This window comes from Tiliqua scincoides, chromosome 11 (genome assembly GCF_035046505.1).
Source record: "Tiliqua scincoides isolate rTilSci1 chromosome 11, rTilSci1.hap2, whole genome shotgun sequence".
Taxonomy (NCBI): Eukaryota; Metazoa; Chordata; class Lepidosauria; order Squamata; family Scincidae; genus Tiliqua; species Tiliqua scincoides.
This window is the reverse complement of record NC_089831.1, coordinates 8915071-8934132: the sequence shown is the minus strand read 5'-3', so window position 1 is coordinate 8934132 and position 19062 is coordinate 8915071. Positions and strand designations below refer to the sequence as shown.

The 19062-nt window shown below is 48.2% G+C and overlaps 1 protein-coding gene and 3 pseudogenes across 1 annotated transcript in view; all 4 read left to right on the top strand.

Moving 5' to 3' along the window:
• The window catches only part of ADRA1A (adrenoceptor alpha 1A), a 35410-nt gene extending 22849 nt beyond the window's left edge, over positions 1 to 12561 (top strand). Inside the window, exon 2 of the mRNA XM_066639506.1 lies at positions 12053 to 12561. Within this exon, the coding sequence (XP_066495603.1) occupies positions 12053 to 12561 (509 nt within the window). The remainder of the gene's footprint in view (positions 1 to 12052) is intronic.
• Positions 7004 to 7120, top strand: LOC136662901 (5S ribosomal RNA; annotated as a pseudogene).
• Positions 12562 to 15033: 2472 nt separating the features above from the next.
• LOC136662769 (5S ribosomal RNA) lies at positions 15034 to 15153 on the top strand (annotated as a pseudogene).
• Positions 15154 to 15288: 135 nt separating this feature from the next.
• LOC136662952 (5S ribosomal RNA) lies at positions 15289 to 15410 on the top strand (annotated as a pseudogene).
• The last annotated feature ends 3652 nt before the right edge of the window (positions 15411 to 19062 follow it).

Sequence of the window (19062 nt, the reverse complement as noted above, 5' to 3'; positions counted from 1 at the left end):
GGTCATCGGATTACTCCCCTGACTTTATTCAAAGCAGTTTACACAGGCAGGCGTTTCTAAATACCTCAAGGCGATTTTTACAATCATAGAGGTTCTCTCTTTCAAGAACCTACAACATTTCAGAATGGATCTTCCTGGTTTGGTCTCACTTCCGGCCTCCAGTCCCCCCACGCAGGCTGACAAGCAGCTCCATCTCTCACATGGAGGGCAGCCAAGACGCTTCTTGCTCACACCAAGAGCAGGTGGAGTCACTCAGCTGGGCTTGTCAGCTGCTTCAAGGTCTCGCCATTCTCAGCCGTTCAGGAAGCTGCCGGTGTCCTCGAACTGGCGACCTTCTGATGTTATCTTCGGGCTAACGGAGGCTCTACCCTCTAGACCAGACCTCCTGCCCTCCTGCCATTTGATGTACGTCCTCAGGTACCAGGAGGTCTTAGGCCAGCACTGGCTTTGTCCCATCAGGCCAGGGAGGATGCAATGCTTCCAGTCTCAATCCTTGTTGGTAAACATCAACAGAGTAGCCTTGGAACCTTTTTTTCCAGGAAATAGACAGGCAGATCAGTTATTGCTTATGGTCTGGGTTGATAGTAACCCTGGGACAATAAGCCTGAGCTCACAGCCTCCAAAGCTCCATTCTATTCACCACGCTGCTTGTCGTAGCATATGGATGTCGATGCAATGCAGAAATATCACCGTCCAATGTGTGTGCTGAAGCAATCAATTCTCAGCAAGAGGTCAGGATGGGGGGGGAGGGGATCTGTGTGAGCTTTTTATAGACCAAACAGCTGCCCCCAGAATTCAATGGGATATTCAAAATCCTTGGACGCAATTCAAATGCATCTTTCTCTGGGTGGACCGTAACATGGAATGATACCAAGAACCCGACTGTTTACTGCTGTATCTCGGCTGTTGCATAAACAGTGCTTGCCAGAATATCCCTTCCCTTAGGAGTTCGCGTTGAAGTCAGTATGGTGAACGCTCCTCTCTGGTGAAAACCCCTGATTGCCTACATTGGCCTGTTTTTCTACACTTTTAAAACTCCTTTTTTTGCACCTCGGAGGTGTCTCTGATCTCAGCATCCTGAAGGGATTCCGAGACGGAAACCTTGTCAAAGTTGTCGTGCTGCTGTTTTATTGCTTGAGCATTTGGTTCGTCGGCCGACTGGAAAACAAGAGATCTGGTTTGGTGCCAGCTTCTTGAAGTCCGCCCAGTGGCATAGTGGACTTCCGGAAGTCCGCCCAGTGGCATAGCTAGAGGGGGTGCAAAGCGCTGGGTTTTGCAGGCGCCTGATTGAGGTGTGCAAGCAGCCCCTCCCCTTTGGAGCCATTCTGGGTGGAAATACCAAAACGGAGGCGAACACAGGGAGGCAAATGCCTCGATTTTGTTCCCACCGCCCATTATGTCTCCAAATGGGAGGGGCCGCTTGCACGCCACATTCAAGTACCTGTAAAATTTAGTGCTTTGCACCCCCTCTAGCTACACTACTGAATCTACCTGATTCAGGGACTCGGGTGACACCCTCCTCCCACAACCCAATCCCGTATATGAATTCTAGGCATTGCAAATAATAATAATAATAATAATAATAATAATAATAATAATAATAATAATAATAATAATACAGGTATTTTCTTGGTCTTTATTCAAGATCCTGGAGGGATTTTTACAATTGAAAGAAGGCTCTATTTTTCAAGAGCCACAACAAATTCGGATGTTTCGTTCTGATCTGGCCTCCATCCTCCCACGCTCAGAGCAGATGGAAATAGCTCAGCTCAACTTGTCAGCTGCTTCAAGGTTGCACGGTGGCCTCGAACTGGCGACCTTGTGGATGCTATCTTCAGGCAAATGGAGACTGTACCCTCTAGACCAGACCTCCTGCCCTCTAGACCAGACCTCCTGCCCAGACATGTTGAGTTACAAGCATACAACTTACGAATGGGCTTGGTTGGGGTTTTGAAGCAGGCACTGCCAGAGGAGTTACTACGGCAGAGCCTGAGGGGCACATGCCCCAGGCACATGAACGCCCCTCAGGCTCTGCCCTACAGAGGAGGCCTTGGTGGTTTTGCACCCTCTGTTCCTTCTCCTTCAAAGAGGAGCTTCCACAGGAGAAGGAATGAGGCGTACAAAACCACCAACCCTACCTTCTCTGGAGAGAATCCAGAGTGAACTGCCTTGCACTGCAAGTGGTGCACGGCAGTCACTTCTGGGTTCTCCCTTTAGGAGGATAGCTTTGCATTCCCACTTCTTCTCCTGTGGAGGTTCACCTTCAAGGAGGGGTGTGTGAAGCCACCACAGCGGGTGTTCCCTTCTCTGGGGAGAACCTGGAAAAGATGTCATGACACCATGAAGTCACTGCCCTGGGTACTGGGCTAGACTGTTACGTCTCTGAGCACAACTGTGAAGACCCCAGCAGAAGCTGCTGGGGGTGTGTGTGTGGCAGAACCAAGCAACTGCTTTGAACTGCTCAACTTCGAACATAGAAGTGGAGCTTCCATACTCACAGATCTTGTATCCTCTGATCTGGCTCAACGCAGGTCCCCTGGTTGGCAACCTTCAGTCTCGAAAGACTATGGTATAAGCCTACAGCACCCGGTATTCCCAGGCAGTCTCCCATCCAAGTACTAACCAGGCCTGACCCTGCTTAGCTTCCGAGATCAGACGAGATTGGGTCCCCCTAGAGGGCTTTCCTGGGCCTCAGCCTCCGGAGTACTTAAAGGTGTCAAAACCATGGATTTCATTATCTGTGGTTGTCAGTATCTGTAGGGGTCTGAGAACAAGATCCTGCGAATACCAATGCCCCAACTGTAGGGTAGTTTCCTCCACACTTCCTCCTCTATTCTATTGTCCTCTCCCCTTTTAAAGCCCAGTAGGAAAGGGGGGGTGGAGGTTGCAGGACAGTCTTGAGCATGCCTTAGCTGGAATTGTTTTCCAGACAGCAACTAAAGCAGCCTGCCCACTGCCAAGAAGCAGAGTTTAACAGCAATAGAGGGGCCAACTGGCCAGAAAACAAAACAGCCCAGCCCCCTCTAGAGTCTTTAGAACATTTGTCATGCTGAAATCAGCAGGTGAAGCATTGCACAGTATGGAGTTAAGCATTATCACTTTCTAATTATTGCAGATCCAATGGCAGCGAATGGGCTCTGGGTCAAGAACTGGCAACCCTAACTGGCCAGGATCCAATACAATTCCTATGCATTGTGTCACAACGGGTTGGACTGGGATGAGCGGGCCTCCAACCCTGTAAGGCCAAATGTCTGCTGAAGTTCTGCTTCACCAAGGATGGTCAGCAACAGCTGCCCATCAACCACTAGAGAAGGTGGAAACTTTCTCCGGTATCAAGTTCCAAAGCTGATTCTGCTAGCGCATAGAAATCCCATTAGAACATGTCTCAAATGAGCCCCAGTCATGCTCTAGAGTTTCCCGCTCATCAAACGGAGGGGAAAAAAGGATTCACAGTCATCCCGAAGGGCTTAACTTCCCAGAAGTTTGTTAGTCTTGCATTGGAGAACAGCCCTTTTGTTGCGCGTTACAAAGGGTCAGGATGTGAGGGCCACGCTGTCTGTCGTGCTGAATTGGGCGATAGAGCTGGATCGCCAATTAGAGCAAAGGTTCCCAGAAACATAGCCAAAGAGCACAGAAGGGAGAACATGAAACCGAGCCCTGAAGCGGTGAAGGCAATTGGGCAGGCTAATTTGGGAAATAAACATTCAGACACCACCTGCGGCCTGAACTTGTACAGCCCAGAAGAGGCTGTCTCACTTGATTTTACAGGCTTTAAAATCTAGAACGTCACCACAGAGTTTGGGGTATGCCGTAACTACAACCTACGTGCTTGCAATATATCCCTGGCATCTCAAATACCGTCACTAGAGGGGTGCAGGCAGTGTGGGGTGCACCAGGTGATGCGCACAGGGGGGTGACACCACTACTTGCCAAATTTTTAAAATCTTGGCATTTTTGAATAACACCATCGTATATCAATCAACAGGTAATTTCATGCGGAATGCAATGAAACAAACCTCGTGGAAATATCTATCAAATATCTAACTATCAAAAGTTACAGACAAAGATCAGGAAGCAAGTGAGTTGCCAAGAGGAAGGGCATTCTTTCTCACCCCCCAGGTTCAGGAAAGCCATACAAAGCCATACAAAACAATTAAAATGATGTGCATGTGCAACCTCCTGATTTTAGAAATGGGCTATGTCAGAATGCCAGATGCAAGGGAGGGCACCAGGATGCAGGTCTCTTGTTATCTGGTGTGCTCCCTGGGGCATTTGGTGGGCCGCTGTGAGATACAGGAAGCTGGACTAGATGGGCCTATGGCCTGATCCAGTGGGGCTGTTCTTATGTTCTTAACTACAATTCCCAGGAAGCCTTGCAGGTCTCTTGTTATCTGGTGTGCTCCCTGGGGCATTTGGTGGGCCGCTGTGAGATCCAGGAAGCTGGATTAGATGGGCCTTTGCCTGATCCAGCGGGGCTCTTCTTATGTTCTTATAAGAGAGAGAGAGAACAAACAGATCCCCATAAAAGAAGAGCATGTGGGTCGCTGTGAGATACAGGAAGCTGGACAAGATGGGCCTATGGCCTGATCCAGTGGGGCTGGTCTTACGTTCTTAAGTGTGGGAAAGTGGCACCAAAGTGGTAGCAGGATTTAAAAAAAATCATGATTCTATCCCACTACTTCTGACCTGAACTGCATGGGGTAATGTGGTAGAGCCCTAATTCATATGATTTTATTATCTAATCCAGCATTTCTCAAATTGCGGGTCAGGACCCAATAGGTGAAATTGGTCATGAGCCAATTAAAGGTAGGTTGTGTAGCACGTAGCTCAGCCACCGTTGAAAACTCAGAGCTGAAAATACAGGGTGCAGAGCCTCTGGGCAGGCAGGGCTTCCGTTGGAGGAGAGGCATGATCCTGGGCCCTGAATAGGTGGGAAGATGGGACCCTGGAAAAGAGGGGAGAGCTGTGGGGTTGGAGAAGGATTCATGACTGTGTTTTGCTTTGAGGTCCAAGCTGGTATATTTGAATTCTGAGCTATGCAAAGTAACAGCAGGAGCGCACTGCGTAATGGGATCTTTGGCTGATTGCAGCTGAGGTTTGAAGCCTCAGGGCACAATCCTGTTCTGCGCTGGGACATGCAAGCCAAGAGGCTTGCGCTGTATCCAGCGCAGGTTAGGGGCCAGAAGCGGCTCAGCCAGAGGCAAGGGGAAACTTTACCCCTTACCCCTGGGTAAGGGCCACTGGCCCCTATGGGTCTCCTCAGACTTGCGCCACCTCTTGAGGTGGCGCAAGTCCAAGGAGAGCGGAGCAGTTTGGAGCCGCTCCGTTCGCCCCGGGAATGGGGGTTGGGATCCGGCATAACTGCTGGATGTCAACCCAGAATCGCACTGCCCTGGGGCTGCCCACCACCTGCGCCTCACTCCTGCCTCCCACCTCCCCCTGCCTATCTTTTCTTGATGCAAGACTCGAGAAGGAAGCCGGCACAGAGTCTTGCGTCAGCCTCCACAGGCCAGCGCTTCTCAGATCACCTGCCCGGCTTCCTCTGAGGAGGCACAAACATGCCTTACGTTATATTTGCAACCCTCCTGGGCCAGCTCAAGGGCGCTTTTGGATTGCGCCCTAAATTGATATCACTTCCAGCCATGACACCGCATCTAGGTTAACGACATCACTTCTGGGGTGTCCTGACAGATTGTCGTTCTAAAAAGTGGGAACCACTGCTCTAATCAAAGCCGTAGTATTGCTGAAAGATGTAGCCTGCAAGGAATCCTTCCCCACGTCTTTAAAGGTGTAATCACTGCAGTTGCACAGGTCAATCGGACATCATGCATTGCCAATCCACGCATTTTCTTATTACATGTCATTTGAAATCCGCTGTTATTAAAGGAGAAAAAAACTGCTGGTGCGTTCTTGCATAGTGAGCACTTTTGGGGTAAAAAAAAAAAGTTTCCCACTGAAGCTATTTTACCATCAAGGACGATTCTTCTGTGCTTGGCTGTAGCTGCAGAAATTGGAAATCTATTTTGGCTCGAAGCCACTTTGCTTTTCAGCTTTTTAATTACTTTGGTGGGAGAGAATCTCACAATTCAATCACCGCCGAGGCTATAAACGGACAAGCATCAACGGCCAAGTCAGGCAGAGACCGTGACAATGCTGTGGCACTCTGTGAAAGATGGAATGGGCCAAAGCTCAGTGGGAGAGTACATTTACCTGCACAATCTGTGGTTAAAATCAGGGCTGGCCCATCCATGAGGTCAACTGATGCAGGCCACTCACCTCTCCTCTTCTCCTGCCTCTGCTGGTCTTTCCATCCTTGCTTCTTCTCTAGAACTCGTTTTAAAAAATACAGATATTTAAGGAAACAAGATATACGATTGCATAATATATCTATCAGCTACAATATGTGCCAAGCAGATTTGGCCCCATGAACCTAAAGCAATGCTTCAACTCGCATCTAGGGATGTTGCAAGCATTCAGCCAGGGGAGCTGGGAGTATTGAACTCCCCCATTGGAAGGTTTGCAAGCAGGATCAAGAAGAGCCCCAATCATCCACTTGCAAAAGTTCTTTTTCTTCAAACTTGTTGGAGCCGTCAGTGCTTGCAAAGGCTTAACCTGCTGTGAGCATGTTTTTGCCTTCGTGAGAGAGCAAACCAATGCCTTAGTAAGACTCGAGCTATTGTTACACTGGGGCCTCGGCCCTGAGGGCTGGTCCAAGGGGGCAGGACCCCATGGTAGGGGTCATGGTGTGATATTTTTGGTGCAAGGTGATTCCCAGGGCCCTCAAACACAACACTAGACCACTAAGTCAATGCTGATCAGACTCCTTTATTGGCCCCTTGGGTGCCCATGTGGGGGATCCTGCCTCTTACTGAGCCCCATAATTCCTTTGTTTGGCTAGGTGGCATTGGTGGGTGTCAATTCTCAGGCAGAACCTTCTCCTGTCCTAGCTGGGTAGACATAGTTACAGGTTGCTTGGACTCTGTTTGGCTGCCACTCCAGCTGCAACTAGTGCAGTCCTGTTCTGCACACCTCATCTCGTCTGATCTGGGAAGCTAAGCAGGGTCAGGCCTGGTTAGTACTTGGATGGGAGACCGCCTGGGAATACCAGGTGCTGTTGGCTTAGACCATAGTCTTTCGAGACTGAAGGTGGCCAACCAGCTCTGGAATACCACCATCCTGTTATATGTATCAGTCAATGTGCAATTTCATGCAGAACGCAAGGAAACTGCGTTTCCAACCAAGCCAAATGTGATGTTGCCAACTGAAGGTTGCCTGAAGGTTGCCAACCAACCATAGAGTTTCCCAGGAAGCTCTCGGTCTTTCAACTTTGCCAGTTGCCTCATTCTTGCCTCCTTTCCTGGTTTGCCCTTCCTTTCCCTGGCTGTCTCCCTGTCTACTTCCTTCCAGTAACTTGTCCTCAACTTGCTTGCCTCTGTTTCCCTCCTGTCACTTGCCCTTGCCCTCTGCTCACTTGTCCCTCTTGCTCTGTCTCTTCCTTGCCCGTCACTCTGCCCTTTCCATTCTTTTAAACCTTCCTTTCCCCTGCTGCCTTCCTCCTCTCACCCACCCCCCACCCTGAAATTGTCCACAGCTATGCAACAACAGTGCCCTTTCCATTCCTGGCGCCTGGTGGTGATGTCAGCACCTCATCCCAGCCTCCTACTGGCTATCTGGTAGCTCCTCCAGAGTTGGAAGCTCCTGGGGGGAGGTAGATGTCACACTTGGACTTAACTCTGATTTAGGTTCACGACTGGGATGTGTGTGCCTTTCAGTGGTGGCTGCCAAGTTGTGCTGGATGCTGCAGTGAAATAGCTGCAACACTTGTTCAAACCACCATTGGGTAAAATCAGCTCAGTCCTGCTCTTCTTATTGTGTTTCTGTTCTTCTCAGAATATGGCTTTCAATGTACAACAGCCCTATGAGGTAGACAAAGCCTGAGAGACTGTGACTTGCATCTCAGCAGTACAGCTAAGTGTGAATGTGAATAAGGATTCCCCAAATCCAACCCCCAATGGGCTCCAACCACTACACCATATGCTTGCTTATGCAGTTTGCGCACTTATACACATACTCTGCTGTCTTACAGCCCAATCCAGGCGCCGCCGCTGCCAGGTGCAAAAGTGGCTACCATTGCATCCTACAGCCCCATGGCAGCCGCCGGAGGTCTCCTCGAGGTGAAACCCCAAGCTCCACAATGGGGCTTTTCAAGTCTGCACTGGCTATTTTGCTGGTGCAGAGTTGAGAGACCCTTCTGATCCAACATGGAGTTCAGGATCCAGTGGAGCAGAGCACTGCCGGTCCCCCCCCTTCTGCCCTGGTTCCACCCCCTACCCTGTCCTGCCCCGCCCTGTTCTGCCCACTCCCTGCTTCCCTCTTGCCCGGATACTACTTAACACCAGCTGGTACTGCTGGAGCACTGGCCAGCCCTCCTAGTGGCGCTGAGGCTCGGTGCCGAATGATGCTGGCCCGGTGATGGTGACCCCTCCTCTCCAGGTGCCGCAGACGTGCCTTACAGCTCAAACCACTGGCGCTAAAGAGTTCAAAATTGGGCTCTTAGTTCTATAGTTCAGTGACTATACTTTGCCATTTGTTTATTAGCAGAACTCCATAGAAAGTGCTGTGGTCCAATCCAGTCAGTGTTCAGGTCATTGAAATCCTACTGATTTCAAAGTGAGAGATTGGCATGCGCTTCAATAACCCCCACTGAAATCAACAGAAGTGGATTATGTTGGTAGGATTATATCCATTATGTTCTGAAATAATCTTGTTCCCCTGGGATGGCTTTGAAATTGAATCAGAGTGTGAAAGAACAGTGAAAAATCTTGAAAATTGTCACCATTGTCCCACTTCTCCATTTCTGTCTTACTATTTAATCATCTCAAATGGCTTTAAAAAAAATAATAATGATAATTTAACTTCTACACAAAATATAAATAAGTACATCTAACAAAAATTCGTAATCATAGCAAATTGGAATGGGGAAAAAAAAACATACAAGAATTGCATTTTAATGTATGAGCAGATGTAGTACAAATTGTAGTAGCCATTGTAGAAATCGATGGTAAGGCCACACCTGGAGTATTGTGTCCAGTTCTAGTCGCCGCATCTCAAAAAGGACGTAGTGGAAATGGAAAAGGTGCAAAAGAGAGCGACTAAGATGATTACGGGGCTGGGGCACCTTCCTTATGAGGAAAGGCTACAGCATTTGGGCCTCTTCAGCCTAGAAAAGAGGCGTCTGAGGGGGGACATGATTGAGACATACAAAATTATGCAGGGGATGGACAGAGTGGATAGGGAGATGCTCTTTACACTCTCACATAACACCAGAACCAGGGGACATCCACTCAAATTGAGTGTTGGGAAAGTTAGAACAGACAAAAGAAAATATTTCTTTACTCAGTGTGTGGTTGGTCTGTGGAACTCCTTGCCACAGGATGTGGTGCTGGCGTCTGGCCTGGACGCCTTTAAAAGGGCATTGGACAAGTTTCTGGAGGAAAAATCCATTACGGGTTACAAGCCATGATGTGTATGTGCAACCTCCTGATTTTAGAAATGATCTATGTCAGAATGCCAGATGCAAGGGAGGGCACCAGGATGCAGGTCTCTTGTTATCTGGTGTGCTCCCTGGGGCAGTTGGTGGGCTGCTGTGAGATACAGGAAGCTGGACTAGATGGGCCTATGGCCTGATCCAGTGTGGCTGTTCCTATGTTCTTAGTATAGTAGCTAAGGCTGCAATCCTATGCATACTTAGCTGGAGGTAAGTCTGATTGGACATAGCGGAACTTACTTCTGAGGAACCACGCCTAGGCTTGCACTGTAAGGGACGGAGGTGGAAACGTCTCCTGTATGAATCTTGCCACTTGCCCTAATCTCCCTACGCAGCATAGGTCTGGGATACCTCGAGGACCGCTTCTCCCATATATTCCTGCATGTCCCCTGCGGTCATCAGAGAGAGCCCTTCTTAGGATACCTCTGCTGTCTGAAGCCAGGGCAGTGGCAGTGAAGTGTAGGGCTTTTTCAGTTGTGGCACCATGCCTCTGGAACCAGCTGTCAGAAAATGTGAGGACAAACCCGGCAGGGTTTGAAGACCCATCTCCTTTTCCTTGCCTTTGGGGGGGGGGAGCCACTCCTTACGGACCTCTTCTTAATTTTTATGCTGCTATACACTATTTGATACTTTAATCTGCTCTTTTATTGTTATTTTTAAAAATTGGTTTAATGGTTTTTAAGGTTACTTGATTCCGAATGTTGTATCTCTATGTGTTTAATATTTGCTTTACACCACTTTGGGTTTTAGAAAAGCAGTATAGATATCTAATAAATAAATACATCAATAAATAACTCACTAGCTAGCCTTAGCCACTATCTTCCAGCCTCAGTCTTCCCCGTCAGCAAAATCAGGCTAATATACTGACTTTCGAGATTGGAAGGAAAACATCAGTATCAATGCACATGAGGCCTCTGCAAACTCAAAAAGCGCTATGCAATAGTTAAATATTTATTGCATTATATGTACATCTGTATGTACATGCTGTATGTATATCTTCCTGTGAATACGTCCCACTGAATTTAATGGGATTTAAATCCCACTGGATTTAGTCACTTATAGTGGTAGGTTCCATTATCCAGTATTCAATAGGATAAAGGCCTTACCTTTTACTCTCTTTCTTGCTCTTTGAAGATCTTCCCATTTCCCCCCTTCTTTTGGTATTTCTATGTTTCCAATTCCCCCCCACCTTTGTCTTTCATGTGTCTTTCACATGAAATGCAGTCCCAAATCTTGCTGTAATCCCACTGAAATTAAACTGACAGTCCTGTCTTGTTCAATCAGCAGGAGATTTCAAGTCATGGTGATATCTTGTTAGGAACCCAAACATTCTCTGTCTCTAAACTCCTGGAGCTCTGTACGTTTCCAGAAACCTCCAATATTCTTGGTGTGTCATCCCATTTTGGCTGCATTTCTATCAGCACAGGGATGGAGGTTATATAAACAGAGATAATATGACATGAAACATGGTCCAAAAAATAAGAAAAATGCACAAAATATTTAAGTGCAGAAGAATAGCAAACTCTGTATTTAAACTATGACTGCATCAACATATAAAATTTTACAATAAATCCTAAATTCACATATAGTACAATCCTAACCTGTATTCACATGGCCTGCACTGTATCCAACACAGGTTGGGAGACTGCTAGAGGTCACCTTGGGGTAAAATGATATTTTTACCCTTATCCCATGTCGAGCCCAGCCTGCCCTATGGAGCTATTCAGATCTATGCCCAACATGATTGTAAAGAGCTCCAAAAGGATCTCTCCACACTGGGAGAATGGGCAGTAAAATGAGAGGTGTGTTTCCATGTAAGTAAATGTCAAGTCATGCACATTGGGGCAAAGAATCCAAACTTTGCATATAGGCTAATGGATTCTGAGCTGTCTGTGACAGATCAGGAGAGAGATCTTGGGGTGCTGGTGGACATCTCGATGAAAGTGGACAAAATTCTGGAGGAAAAGTCCATCAAGGTCATGATAGGTATGTACAAGCTCCTGATTTTAGAAGTGGGGTACCTCAGAATGCCAGATGCAGGGGAGGGCACCAGCTGTCAGGTTGTGTCTTGCTATCTTGTGTGCTCCCTGAAGTGTTTGGTGGGCCACTGTGAGATACAGGAAGCTGGACTAGATGGGTCTTTGGCTTGATCCAGCAGGGCTCTTCTTATGTTCTTAAGGTAACCCTGGGCAAGCCAGCAGCTTAACTTCCAGACCACACCTCCTGCCCAGGGAACCTTCTGGAGCTCTTCACAATCTATCCTGGACTTCATCACCTGGAAAAAGTTTAGTGTCATTAGCAAGCTTGGCCACCTCCCTGCTTATCCCCAACTCCAAGCCATTTATGAGCAAATCGAAAAGCACCTGTCCCGAGACAAATCCTTGGGGCACACCACCCCTCACCTCTCAGTACTGTGAAAATTGCCCATTGACACCCACTCTCTGTTTCTCGTTCCTCAAAATATGTTTTCATTGCTCAAGTAACATTCTTCGTTTTCCATTGCAGGGTCTTTCTTTCCTGAAAACAAGCCTTCGGACACTGTTTTTAAAATCGCATTTTGGCTTGGCTATCTAAACAGCTGCATCAACCCCATCATCTACCCTTGCTCGAGTCAAGAGTTTAAAAAGGCATTCCAGAATGTTCTGAGAGCTCAGTGTCTCCCACGGAGGAATGTTACCAACAAGTACTCTTTTAGCTTCAACCTCAACCACCCCAGCAACCATGTCGCAGAAGTTCCAAAGGACGTCGTCCGCATCCCCGTTGGGTCCGGGGAAACCTTCTACAAGATTTCCAAATCGGACGGTGTCTGTGAGTGGAAGCTCTTCTCGGCCGTGCAAAGTATGTCCCACAAGAGCACTAAGGACAGTTGTACGACGGCCAAAGTGACGAGCAAAGGATTCCTCAGAGTATGTTGCTGTGCAGGCACATCAGTAAATACAACCCAGAAGGACCAGAAGGTGCCCACTATAAAAATACACACCATCTCCATCAGTGAGAATGGAGAAGATCTCTAAAGCTCTCCGTCATTCCGTCGGACTGGTGGAATCCTACAGACAGTACTTCAGTCCTGGCAAGCCAGGAAGAGGTGAATGCTTTCCATGGGGGAATAAAAGAGGAACACTTGAATAGAGATGCTGGAGCCATGGCTATAGCACATGGTTCTGGTGCTGTTTGAAAAACAGCCAAATCCTGTTTCGGAGAATCTGCTCCAAGTTTATTGAAATCCCATTGGGAATTCTGGGAATTGTCTCCCATTTGGGACTGGACTCTTGGAAGTGATTCGACTCTTATTTTCTTGCTGTTTTAAAGGTCCTGTTTCTGTTCTTTCGATTTGAAAGAGCAAAACGACGTTGTAATCTATCCTACAACTGAGAGTCATTAATGTATGTTGTCCATTCTCACACAGGTAACATGTTGGTGGTTCTCAAATTACATCATAGAGTGATTCTGTTTTTGGAACCAACGAGTTTAACAAGGCAGGGATATAAAGGTTGAACATAAATCTGTGTGAGTGATGCCCTTTTCCCTCGACTTTGGTTAACAGAACGATTTCAGTCCTGTGAAACTGTGAGCACCATAAATTCTCAGTGAATACAACTGGGAGTGTAGAATGAGGCACTAACCCCCGAAGCAGCTTGCAATCCTTTTCAAACCCGGGTACCATGCAGAATCATCACATGTGCCTCAAGCCTGTGGGAGCTGTTTCTCCACCGTGATGTTGCACATGTTTAAGATGTGCATGCGCCAAGCGCATGGGGCTTTCTGCCACCTCCGCATGCTCTGTCCTTGGAAAACACCAGTCATGTGGGAATGGCTCTGCCTACGTGGTGACAATATTCATATACATCCACCACGGTGCATGAATAAAGCAGCTCCCATGTGGCTTGATGTGCATGGGGAGGGGGCCACATTCTCTTCTTCCTCTCTGTATTTTAGGGGGACCATAACTTTATCCCAAACAGTGTATGGAAAATAGCTGTGTGTCGTTTTGAGGCTTCCTTGACTTTGTGTTCAATTTGTAGCCTGTCTTGCAAGTATCTTCCTTCTGGGAAGTGGAATGTGTATGCAAAATATTCTGTGGTGAAACCATGTATGTTTGGAATAATAACAATGCCATGAAACTACCTTCTTGAGTTTTTGAGCCATTTGATAGTCTATGCATGCTATCCTTCTAGTGGTGGGTCCTGGTTCCAGTATTGCCCAGGGCCATGACCACAGATTGCTGCCCCTTTCTGGTCTTCTGCCACTGCCCCTACTGGTTGAGCTTGTTGCCTCCCCTTTGGAGGCCTTCAGAGGGCTGGAGAGGCAATGTGCAGCCTCGCCGACCCTCAGAAGGCCTTGTAAGGGCATAAAAATGCCACTTCCGGTTTCCCTGAGAAACTGGAAGTGCTATTTTTCGATCCTTCAAAAGCCTTACAAGGCCTTCTAAAGGTTGGGAAAAATGTGTGCAGTCTCTCCGGCTCTGGAGGGGAGGCAGCGGGCACGACTGGTGGGAGGGGGGCAACATTGCTGGGGGGTGCCGCCACCCCCTCAGACATGCCACCCGGGGTTACTTGACCCCTTGGATCCCCCTGGGTATGCCACTGTGTCCTTTCTATCCACATTTGTGACCCTGTCACGGTCCAGCAGTAACCTGTTCGTGAATGGGAGGAAAGGCAAGCAAAAACCGCTCACTTAGCCCCTTTCTCCCATGTGGACTTATCTACTGGTGCCAAGTCTTTAGGTTTGAATAGTTGCCTCCACAGATTGGAAGACCTTTTCTTTATGAACCAGCCCCTTTACCTATATTAAGTCTCACAGAATCATAAAGCTGGAAGGGACCTACCACAACACTGAGTCCAACCCCTTTGCCAATGCAGTGGTCCACAACCACGTCCCCAAAAGTTGGCTATCCAACTCCTGCTTCATAAACTTCAGTGATGGAGAGTCTACCATCTCCCAAGACAGACAGTTTGACTGCCAAACAGTTGATATCATCAGGTAGTTCTTCCAATGTTTAGAGCAGCGTATCTCAAAATTGTGGGTTGTGACTTTCCAGTGGGTCGGGGAACCTAATGGTTGGTGGGTTGTGAAACTGAGAAGCTGGCAACAGACTAGGAAAATGTATCGAGCCCTATGGAAAGGGAATCTGAGCCGCACATGTGTGTTTACTCATGAGTAGGTGGATGTGCCTCACAGCCCAAGCTTGAGGCTGCCCGGCACTTGGGACTGCCATGGCGCCAAAAATGGTTGTCAAGGTATCCACTGTGCACCGGGCAGTCTGCAGCAGCTCCTCAGGGGAAGGGAACTTTTGTCCCCTTCTCCCGAGTAAAGGAAGTAGCCCTACAATGGAGCTATTTGATTCTGTGGCAGCTCTTGAGCTGGTGCAGAATTGAGATGGCCCGGCTCGAGGCTTAGGATCTGGTGGGGCTGAACTCTGGCAGTCCCGCCGGCCTCCTGCCCCGCTCCCTCCTCTGCCACACCTCCTGCCCACCCTTTTATGCCACTTTTGCAGCAACTGTTACCCTGCGCATGCCCGATCTTGTCTGATCTCAGAAGCTAAGCAGGGTCAGGCCTGGTTAGTACTTGGATGGGAGACCGCCTGGGAATACCGGGTGCTGTAGGCTTATACCATAGTCTTTCGAGTCTGAAGGTTGCCAACCTGCAACCATGAAACTAATGGGGTGGGGCAATGGTGTGTTACCATTCCCACTGCCTAAGGAGTTGCCCCACCCACTGCATGGGAAGAGATCCGTCATAGCTCTTGCTGTTTTGTTTGGTCCCTGCATGTGCCTGATTTTGTCTGATCTCGGAAGCTAAGCAGGGTCAGGCCTGGTTAGTACTTGGATGGGAGACCGCCTGGGAATACCAGGTGCTGTAGGCTTATACCATAGTCTTTCGAGACTGAAGGTTGCCAACCATCTCCCTATACTGAACACTATCTCCCGATCTTGTGTGATCTCGGAAGCTAAGCAGGGTCAGGCCTGGTTAGTACTTGGATGGGAGACCGCCTGGGAATACCGGGTGCTGTAGGTTTATACCATAGTCTTTCGAGACTGAAGGTTGCCAACCATATACTGTTTCTCACAAATAATTCTGCGGACTGTAATTTGGAGGGGGGGGGGGACAGAATGTTCTGTCAGATGCTAACTTCACCCCACCTGGCAGATTTGCGGTTCACAGGGCGCTCTGTGAAAAGGGAGGTGCGTATTAAACCAGATTAAGTTTGAGATGAAGTTATATCAGCATAGATTTATTTCAATTGAGTTTGGAGAAATTAAATTGCTTTGCTTGGGATTACCCACCAATACATCAATTCCCCGCAAGGATGAAGTGACTAATTTCTCAGCTACTGACGTCAATGGGAGAGTCTTCTATTAATATACAGCAATTTTTTTTGCAAAATCATAAACTCTGCCCCTCTCCCCTTCATTAAACCAGATTACATAACTGAGTTTGGATTATCAAAACTCTAAGCCAACAGGAACCTCCATAGAACGGCCCAGAAAGCATAGCAGAGCTGCTGTAGTGGTTTCACACTGAGAAATGTTTCACATAAAGGATAGGGTTGTGCGCATGGAACGTTTTCTAACAGCATGGGAAGAATGAATCCTCTGCTCATGTGGAACTCCAGTGCTGTAAGGTACTTTTGCACTAGCTCAGGAGTCAGGAGGCCGGCGCACAGACATGCGCTGGCTTCTGAAGACTGACTCTGCCCCCACCGTGCCGGCAGAAGCCTGAGTTCATGGCGGCTGTGTCAGACTAGCAGTGGGGTTTGGGGAGGGTGAAGGGAGGATGGAATGGATCCCAGGGTGGAGGGAGAATGGACGGGCCTATGCGCAGCCTAGGTCCTGATAGGGGGGCAGCCAGGATCTGGAACTCAGACCAAATCCTAACCCCCACACCCGGGCAACCCGGCGCAGCAACGGGCTGTTCGGGTCTGCGCCACCTCTTCAGGTGGCACAGATTTGAGTAGTCCCATTGGGGCTGCTGCCATGTTACTGGGGCTAAGGGGAATCAATTCAGCCCCAACCCTGCCCTGCATATAGGGCAGGCCAGCTGACCCGCCTGTTGCAGTACAAGTCGGGATTGGACTGGCCATGCAACATCTTCAGTGGAGTGACTTGACACATTTCAGCTGGAAGGCATCAAGAGTTGAGAAACCCCATGCTACCATGTGTGTGTGGGTGAACCAAATTTGCGTGTCCATTTGAGAGCATGCATGAGCATCTTGGACCAAAATCTGTTGTATTTTTTTTTTCCCTTTAGAAGCACATTCATCAACAGTTGCCAAAGTTTGCTTTTTAGAGGATCTGCCATGAAAAGATTTTCAGATCACATCACCACCACGAACACCCACATCCATCAAGGATTTCACAGAGCTAAGGATCTTGAAAGGAGCTTCCCCATTCTATTAAGACTATCAAGACAGTGCATCTGTCATTTTCCCTCTGTTGCTACAGCCTCAAAGGGGTTTTACTGATGGTGCTTTAGACACCGAACGTATGTATTCAGAGCAAATGTGAAGTTTGCAAGGTAGTAGTAGACCCTCAAGACAGCTTTAAAATGATTCTCATTTGACTATTCTCGGTTTAAAACAGTAGGAAGATTCCCCCCTTCCCCACCCCTTTACAAGAAAGAGGCAAAAGATATGTAGGCACTGAATAGTATAGATTTTCCTTCTGTATACTAGATACAACACACAGAAATAATCTGGCATTCCAGTATGTGCTATCGGCGAGATAAATAACATCAGGAAGGAAGGTGAGATGAATATAAAACTGCAGGTACTCTGAGGAGGCGAGGACTGCATATGGATGGCCATGAGTGTTGACCATTTTAAAGGGGAATTGGACAACTTCATGGAGGACAGGTCTATCAATGGCAGGGATAGATCCAAGGGGGGGGGGACATATGTGTGTGGCCCCTGCCACACTGTCATGCCAGTGGGGAAGAGCACCATCTGGGATGGGGAGCAAAGTTAGATGCCAAGGGAATGCCCACTGGGTGGAATGTCAGCAGCAAGATCGTACCCAGCCAAGAGCTCAGGCCTACCCACCTAGAAGAGGCAGCTCCAGAGGGCAGAGTTGGAATGGGAGCTCAGGTCTACCTAGATCTGGGCTCCAAGTATAGGTGGGAGCCCAGGTCTAACTGCCCAGAAAACCTCAGCCATGGAAGCCAAAGTTCAACTGGAAGCCCAGGTCTACCTGCCTCGTTGACCTGGGCTCTGGAGTTAAGGTAGCAGTCATCCCCCTCCCCTCCAAATACAAACACTGGATCTACCCTGATCAATGGCTACCAGTCATGATGTCTATGTGCTACTTCCAGGTTCAGAGGTAGTGTGCCTCTGAATGCCAGCTGCAGGAGAGCCACAGTGAAAGAGAGGTGTGCTTTCATCTCAGGCTTGTGAACCTCCCAGAGACATGTGGTTGGGAAATTCAATGCTGGACTAGATGTGCCTTTGGCCTGATCTAGCAGGGCTCTTCTTGTGGTCACATACCATTATTCACCAGATTAATCCTGAAATCTCCAGGATTTTCTACTGATGGACATAGATGGGATACATCAAGCTGCCTTCCACCACGTAAGACCATAGACCCATTTAGCTCAATACTGGCTAACCTTACTCAGACCAGAAGCGTTCTCTACCCTATCAGGAGATGCTTGGGATTGTACCTGGAAATTTCCAAAACAAAAGTGTGAGTTCTATCACTGAGATGCAGCCAATCCCAGCATAAGAACATAAGAACAGCCCCACTGAATCAGGCCATAGGCCCATCTAGTCCAGCTTCTGTATCTCACAGCGGCCCACCAAATGCCCCAAATTTGTGGGACTATCCAACAGTGCACGTTTTCAAGCTGAGCAGCCTAAAAAGAGCATTGCAACGTTTTGCTATTATTTTAATCTCCACTTTACCAAGACAAACCATGGCAAATTTTCAAATCAAATGTCAGGATTCAGGTTCTGTGGTGACCCCCAACTCACTCTGATTGCTGCATATGAACTAGGTCCTGGCAACAAGACAGAAATAGCTAGTTTCAAATCCACCGTACTAATCAGTGCCAAAAAAAAAAAAAAAAATCAGAGATGGAAGCAGTTGTTAGGCAGTCTGGACTCCCTGCTCAACCATTCACTTAAGCAGAAAGGCATTCAGCAAGGTATTCCTCCAGGATTCAGGGGTCTCCAAACCTTGGCCCGCTGGCCCCATCCAGCCCTCGACACCATGTTAAGATATATGACGTGGCCCTGGGGTTGAAAAGTTTGGAGACCCCTGCTCCAGATGAATGCCATAGCACATCTCAAAAAAGCATCTTGTGTGTGTCCCCCCCACCCCATTCCCTAGTCCCGATTCCCAGATTAGGTAGCAAGGCCTAACTCATTCTCCTGTTATATCCACTACCACTGCCCAATTCTATCCTGGGAGGTGCTCATCCTGCAAGAAGCAGCTTACCCTGTGCCTTGATGACCCAGGGGACAGTGGGAGGACTGGACATCCAGATTGGGTAGCAAGGCCTGACTCATTCTCCTGTTATAT